The sequence below is a fragment of the Acanthisitta chloris genome, unplaced genomic scaffold, assembly GCF_000695815.1.
Source record: "Acanthisitta chloris isolate BGI_N310 unplaced genomic scaffold, ASM69581v1 scaffold45673, whole genome shotgun sequence".
NCBI classification, from domain to species: domain Eukaryota; kingdom Metazoa; phylum Chordata; class Aves; order Passeriformes; family Acanthisittidae; genus Acanthisitta; species Acanthisitta chloris.
In genome coordinates this window covers 374-8624 of record NW_008665144.1, presented here as the reverse complement: position 1 = coordinate 8624, position 8251 = coordinate 374, and the positions used below count along the sequence as shown (strand labels likewise).

The window sequence follows — 8251 nt, the reverse complement described above, 5'->3', positions numbered from 1 at the left end:
ATGCTTTGAAACAGCTGCTGCATCCACCTGCTGTGCCTCAGCTAGTGCTGGTGGGAAGAGCAGACAACACACAAGAGGGAGCATTTCCTCTTTTGTACTGTTATTTTATTTTGTAGTAAGATCCATGTAGTATATAAAATAGAACAGAAAAAACTGAACAAAGCCTATAAAGTGAACCGAAGAGTTCAAATGACAAACCACTGCAGCTCCACTGCTGTGGTTTGATGACATCTCCAGAACTCACGGACTGTTTGCTTGTACTGTTACAGTTCTCTAGCATATGAGCCTACATCAAAAGCTGATATGTTCCAATTAAGCCATAATTAAGTGACAGACGTAGAGAAAAATCCAAAACGGCTTTCTGAAGCCGCAGCTGCCCTTGACAGAGGTTACAATGATGTCTAACTATACCAAAATGCACATTACATCAAGAACCTTGAAAGAGCCTCTGAGAAAACGAGTTCACATTAAGCATTGTAAAGAAAGGTCATAAATACTGCACTGTACTAACAGTACCTCCCAATGTCCTCCTTATGCCTGAGGAGCATTTGTGTTTTGTAAGAAGCTACTACATAGATGACACCAAACCTAGAGGTAGGTTATAGGCCAAGGTAAGTTACAGGCAAAAAAAAATAAAAAATAATATCCCTTTAGTCACTGCACAAACTGCCCAGCAGGAAGCAAGGCAAAGTGTCAACAACTCTTTCCTCCCACCCTAAATGTTGCTCCCACAGTGCATTTAATTCCTAGTGCTGTAAGAATGACAGTGGATCATCAGCTGCTAGTAAATGCAGTCATGCCAAGAGAACAGCTTGAAGTTACTCAAGCAAAAACCTGTTACTGTGCAAAACTGGTGCACTGGACTGTTACCAACCAGACCTCCAAGCTTAGGAAGCGACCTGGTAGTAGAGAACCAAGATGTTTGTTTTGCTTTTGACTGGGAAATACTCTAGTAACCATCAGGAGAACACACTGCTAAGCCTACGTGGAAGGAGTCAAATATCAGCTTGTATCAAAAGGTTAGAGGCAAAAAAAATACTGAAAAAGGTTTAAAAAAAAAAAAGGGAGTTTTTTTTACCTTTTTCCAAAAAAGAGACCAAGTTTTAAAAAAAGTTACTGTACCAAACAACCTGCTAGAACAGTTCACCTTCAGTATCATTTTGGGACCAACACCAGGTTGATAGCAAATCTGTGTACATTGAGAAACACAAGTACAATAGTTAACAGCAAATTAACCCCAAGTTTGAATGGTGTAATGCCTTCAGGCCACAAAACGTGGACAAAGCGTTCATCTCAACTACCTTCTGTGCACTGTCTGGTGATCATCAAAAGTAACAATGCTGAAGATTCATTTTACTTCTACTTCCAAAGCAATATGGGAAATGGTTGAACAGGTGTTCTCCAATTTGTTCTCCACTACACGTACACTCACACACACACGCACATGCACACACCCCTCAAACTGCACTGACATTTCTTTTTGACCAAAAGAGTAGATCCTGGGAGTAAGTGCAAAATGCAAAATCAACTGACAGAAAATGCTGAACAAACAGCATCATAAAAATACAAAATATTTATATTACTGAACTATTAACAGATGATGTTCTCTGTTTCTTTAAAACTTTGGAACCACATAGCTGATATCTTAAATCTAGTCCATGCCAGCTTCCAGAACTAGTAATGTTTTAGTTAGCTTCATTCTTTGACGCTTCATCAAAATTTTCTACGAGATCTGAAAGAGATGAAGATATTTAATACAGTCATGCCCAGGATGATTACCTTAAGTTTAATGAAAATGCATATATATATGAAAGATTAAGTAGTACTTAAGTATACTTAGGAAAATCAATTTTTATGGGCAGATTTCAAAGGGCTTTAGAAAACGAGGTTTGTTTGAACAAGGAACTAGAAAGGCAGAAATACTCAGTGGAAGTTCTAACATGAGGTGATTAAGATCTGATTTTCAGAGATGCTCTACTAGCTGTAGTTGAGTCTTGAGGCTCAGCACTCTTTACCAAAGAAATAACCCAGTGCCACAGCATGAGTATCAAACCTCTGGTCCACCAGTGTGCTGCTTTAGCTAACACACCATACCAATGGATACAGCAGACGTGGTGATTGGTAAGACAGTGATTTGTTATCAAATTAAGAACTTGCATATTTACTTTTAGACACTAACATAAGCTTTGCTTCTTCAAATCCCCACTCCAGACTCTGACTTAAAGACAGCCTGATAACTATGCCAATTATGCCACTGTGTAGCCCTAGAAGCTTATTTGGATATTTAGATACCTGTTCCACCTCACTGAAAGTATTTTGATCTATTTTCACTTAATAACTGAGGTATTTGCACAAGGCAAACCTTTCTTCCAAAATCTGGAATCCAAAGTCATGTTTTACTGCTGCCCTGTACGTGAAGTTTCCCTTAGCAAGAAGTACAATCACATCAAGGACTACATATTTAAATGCACGAACCAAAATACATACATTAAAAGGACATAAAAGTCTGTATGTGCCTACCTGGGACATCATCATCTTCTTCATCAATATCTTCAGATTTTGGTGCTTTACTGTCCAACACTATAGAGAGAAATTTGGTGCTGAGTTCTCATGATACAGAATTAGGGACAATCACACAAAAAATGTTGAGGTGAAAAAAAAAATAAATCACTTCCCCAACAGTAACAAACACACAACTGGCTGGGTATCAGCAGCTAACAGCATGACTAAAGGTCTACTTGTGGATATTCCTATACCCAAGCATTAGCAGAGCCACTTGCAAGTGCTATGGGGTATGAATGCAGAGCTTGCAAAAGATCAAATGATACCAAAAACCCCTCAGTGTGGCTAAATCATCTAACTGAAGTCATGTGCTTCAATGCAACGACAACGTGGTACCAATCAGTGACCAACATATCACATGATGCAATTACCAAGGGGCCACAACTGTAGAAAAAAGTATTTCCATATCCAAACATCCAAAAGTCTCTGTCAGCCACAGATCAAGCTTCAGGTAATCTAGAGAAATGCAAGAACTTAAACAGTAAAGCACTTTTTCCTGCACCATCTAAAGAAAGCACAGCAGCCATTGGTATTGAGGGTGTATCAAACCAATATGCTTATGATGATCCATCTCTCTGAATTTTATAAGGTATTTTACATCTTAATGAAGAAAAATAAACCCTTTACTTTCACTTAAACTCTGAACATGAAATATAGGAGAAATGAAAACTGATTCAGGAGGAGTAACTATTTGTGGCAACCATTTAGAACAGGTGATGTATATTCCAGTTCCAGACAACTGCGACATGTCCAATTACAGTTGTCTTAATGGCCATAACAGTCTAAACTGGAACCATCCCTAATCTTCATTTCTTTACTGCAGAATCACAGTGATAGTTATACTACATATACATCTCCCCCACACCCTCTGCTCCCAAGGTTTTAACATGAAAAGAATCACATTAAAAGCTGTGATTTGTTTTTTTAGTTTTCAGTCAAACTTGGGTTTTCAATTCATTTTTTACAGTCTTGGTTGAATTCCAAAGTGAATTGTAAAGTAGAACAACATGTTTCTTCCTCTGTGCTGTGCAAGAAATATTTTGCATGAACAAAGCAAACAGAATTGATTCCCTGACAAAAAGAACCTGTGGAGTTTTTCAAGTAAAAACATGGATTTGCTTTCCCAAGTATTTTATCAGACACAGTTGTACACCTGGAATCTGAGCATGCCAGGCTTATCCATTGTTTGTTTTTTAAATCAGGGCCTGCCTACATAATCTTGAATCAACACGAACAGAAAGATTTTCCCCACCCCATACTTCCCAACAGAGGCAAATAAATGAGAGCACACACACTTATGATCACTTTTTCAGTCACACATGTTGCTAAATTTGGGTTAAAACTTTTAATACGTCATATATTCTTTTAATCAGCTCTGATAGATTCGAAGAAGACCCACCTTGTCTTGGGAATTGTTCAGCTAACTTCCTGAGACTTGTTAAGCTGTCAGCACCAAGCTGGCTTAAGATGCCTGGAAGCATTTCTGTGATCGGTTTAGCCTCTGCATGACCAGTAATTGCAAAGGTGTTGGCAGAGAGGGAAGCTTGAACCTTGGGGTTGTTGAAGTGAATAACTGTTCCATCATCTTTTATCATGTTCACCTGTTTAAATATATTAACAGTTACCAAAATGTTGAAGCATCTTGTTAAACAAGGATGATAATGAAAAATCTGTACTTCAAGTATTAATATATAAAAATGTGACAAAACTAGCACTTCTAAAGAATAATATAACCATGATAAAAGCACCTGGAATTAATACCACTTAAATTGGAAGTAAAATATGAGTTAATGGTAAAATATGGGTTCATATATAACTACATAATAAGGTAGAATTTAAGAACTGTGATTCCTTCCCAAAACACACTTATTTGAATACTAATAAACACACAAGGAATACATGTTATCATACAGTTTATGTCTATTTTTAACAAAAGCAAAAAATATACATAGGTTGTTAGGCTGTAAGGCATAAACATGTTAACATAAAGAATGTCTAGGGGGGAAAAAAAACCCCACCCACACAACCAACCAAACTCTTCAGCTCTGGGGTAACTACAAACACAAAGCTCTAAAACAAACGATTTGCCACACCAGTTTAAGCCATTGCCTTTACACAGCTAATTTTTAACAAAAGCAAAAAATATACATAGGTTGTTAGGCTGTAAGGCATAAACATGTTAACATAAAGAATGTCTAGGGGGGAAAAAAAACCCCACCCACACAACCAACCAAACTCTTCAGCTCTGGGGTAACTACAAACACAAAGCTCTAAAACAAACGATTTGCCACACCAGTTTAAGCCATTGCCTTTACACAGCTACCTGTGTCACCCGAAAACATTCTTTTTGCTCCTGCACAACTGGCAAAGACACAAGACTCACACTGCCCTACCTGCAGAAGTGCACGAGGCAAGGATGCTTCCTGCACATACACAGAACTTGGGTTCATGTGCCAACTGCACTAGCACAGGCTCCTGAGCCTTCCCTGTAATTCCATGATGACTCTTTTAATCGTAAGGACATCATACAGTGATCCTGCTCTCCTCCCCTTTCCTGGTCTTCTGAATTACCAAGGATTAAGTTGTACAGCCACTATAGCGTCCTGTTTTGCTCCTTCTGTCAAAGTTTGTACTGGCATACTTGTATGAGTTTGTTTTTTAACTTAAAGGGAGATAGAATGAAAGTCAAAAAGCTTTTTCTTCTGGGCATGGCTAATCTATGGTTATTTGAACAACAATTTTGTTTGGAAAAAGGAGAAGAGTTCTACTCATCCAACACAACAAAAGTATTAAACTTACGTGACAAAATCCACAAGCAATGTTTTTAGTAGAGGTTAACAGGGAGAAAACAGAAATTTGGGAACTAAAGAGATCTAAAATATAAAAATATCTATGTAATCAATCCTCACACAGCAGCAGAGTTCAAAATAAGTTTTGAAGAAGAAAAACAAATGTTGCTTTCCTGCAGAACTAAATAATGTCCTGTCCTTTGCACATGGGGAAATGGTAACAGCTTCAAGCACAGTCATCCTGTTACTTAAAAGCCTCTTAAACATCACACGGGTGAGTTACTCATGTTTGACTCAACATTTTGACTCAACATTGCTGCCCTCCCCAAACTCTCCTATCTGCACAAAGCTTACCAAGGTCAACATGTCTCCACCACCTGAATACAACACATTACCATGACATCTCTAGCTATCCAGGTAGAAGCATTTTGCATTACCTTCCTTCACACCAGGATATGTAAAACCCTTAATAACTGTGTCTGAGTTGAGATCCTATGCTCTGTGTGAAAAAAAAAAACCCACAAAAAAACCAACTAAGCACATCCCCAGAACAACTGTGTGTTTCTTTGGGTTCATACAGCTCAGTAAATAAATATTAAGCTTTGGAAAAGATACAAACTAACAGAAGACTGAAACTTAAAGGCAAGCCAGGTTGCTACAATGAATCTGCATTTGCCTTCAGGAGAGGCATGCACTATGTGACCTCTGCAGGCCCCTTGCAATCCTGCTTAAATTAATTAATCACAGATTAAATACTGGGCTTCTCTAACCAAGTGCTACAGTAATACTGAGTTCATGATGGAGGATCACCTCCTCCTCCTCCCATGTATGAGCATCACTTTCTACAGTTATAGAAAATGTGTTTCATTTAGACATGTAAATCAGAGGTATTCAAGGAACATCTGAAAGCTTCATATTCCCACTTACACCAGCACAGAAGCTTTGCAGTGTTGTAAGAAATGTCATTTCCTGTGACTACCACAAACAGTTCTGTGTAGTACAAGGTCCTAATTTTGATAATAATTTTGATAATAGAGACTCAAAGTCTTACTCCAGGTGTTTCTAAACTTTTCTTTACATTTTGCACCACACAACCCTTCCTTCAGATGTACCTGCACAAAACAAGTGTGTTTACTGCTCTTCTCTTTAGAGTGGGTAATCAACTTCATAAAAGTCAAGAGTGAAAAGTTTTGTGCTGCAACAAATGCAGGACACACATGAGACACAGCTCCTGTACACACTACCTGGCCAGCAGAGCCTGCCTTCCTTCTCTAGGTACATACACATTCATGGCAATGAATTCACCTATCAATAACTGGGTTTACTTGGAAGATAAAAGTGTTGTAAAAACAAAAGCAAACCCACCACAATACAGTGAATGTAATTTCAAAGACTTATCACTTATCACCATACCTCTTCAATGCCAGCAATGTTATTTACTGCCAGTTTCTTGAGGGAACTCTGAAGCTTTTTGTCATCAGCTGTAGCTGTTCTGTGCACCACCTTCTTCTTTCTGCGAGCTGTTCCCTGGAAGAGACAAGAGACAACAATCAGCTATGCTCAGAATCTCTCAACACTAATTGCCAAAGTCATATCAGTCTGAGCAAACTGATCTTTCAAGTTATGAGAAACCTCTGTAGTCAAAAATGGTTATTTCTCTTCACTTACAGCTTCAGCTGTCAGTCTCAATTTAAAGGTTTTTCTTAAGCATAAAAGACACCAAACAGTCGCAGCATTTTCCCCTCTACAAACCAGATTACAAAAACATTGTTCACTATTAAGCAATACATTAAGAAAGCATTCCCAAGTACTTTATTTTTTCCAAGATGAAGCACCAATACAGTGATTTCAAAGGTCACACTTGTGTAACCAAGTAATTAACACTTTTAAAGTGTTTCACAGACAGCAATTTTGGAGTTTCTACTTTGCAAACCCCTATACAATCCCACCTAAGGCAGGGGATGAGCACCCACACTGAACAAATCACACGCCTTTGTCCTATTAACTATCTGCTGGCTCAGGGGAAAGGAACAGGCTCAGTGGAGAGTCAGTGCCTGGAGCAGGCACAGAGGAAGAAAATCCCCAACAGGAAGAAGAGAAAGGCAGAACTGGAACACCCAACAGTTGAGCTTAGCTGGAGCTTTCACAGGTCACAACAAGTCACTGAATTAAAAGAACACTTACACACTGCAAACTGCTCACCTAGCAGTTGTGAACTGAAATGCAACTGCATTTCAAGGTAGGAGTACTATGATGCAGATCACACAAAAACTGCCTTTGTCAAGTCTCAAAAGCATTTATTTCTTCCCTTGTTTGAACTTTAGTTTAGCCTATGTTTTGAAAAACATCTCTGGTGGTTCTCTCACCTTTCCTCCTATTCGGACCTGTGCTTGAAGCTTGGCCAGTTTTTCTTGATTCATAGTGCTATGTCTGAAAAATAAGATACAAATTCAACCATGAAAACAGCAAAGAAAAAAAACTCACTCCATTTAAAAAGTACTCCTAAAACTCTAGTGGGTTTTTTTACACTGATTACTTTCCATTGGCCAAAACAGTGTGTCAAACAAACACACACTAACAAAGCCTTAAAGCAAAACCACCAAAGTAATCCAAAGTGGTCCTGTAGCAATCCATTTAGCTTAAGTGTCTGTAACACGATGAGGCAAATCAACAGGGCATTTCATCCTGTATCAGGTACTCACTGTAAATTTTCAGTGTGCCAGTTTAGTGCTGGAAGCATTTAGCTTCAAACCGGACCCAAACCAGCACATACAGCACAACTGCTTCTAGGAAAACACCTTGACCTTTATGATGGCCCAGAGAGAGATTCATCACTAAACTACTTAGAGCATTATTTCCATATAATGAATTTCTGATACTTGTAACTAATGAGAGCTCCA

The 8251-nt window shown here is 38.5% G+C and overlaps 1 protein-coding gene across 1 annotated transcript; it reads right to left on the bottom strand.

Moving 5' to 3' along the window:
* Window positions 1–1338: 1338 nt before the first annotated feature.
* On the bottom strand, window positions 1339–7783 carry BTF3L4 (basic transcription factor 3-like 4). Its single transcript, XM_009071603.1, has 5 exons — window positions 7718–7783; window positions 6765–6878; window positions 3962–4163; window positions 2521–2580; window positions 1339–1732 (listed from the first exon to the last, which is right to left on the bottom strand). Exons 1-5 carry the CDS (start codon window positions 7769–7771, stop codon window positions 1686–1688), a joined length of 477 nt encoding a protein of 158 aa, XP_009069851.1. The 5' UTR covers window positions 7772–7783; the 3' UTR covers window positions 1339–1685.
* Window positions 7784–8251: the final 468 nt, after the last annotated feature.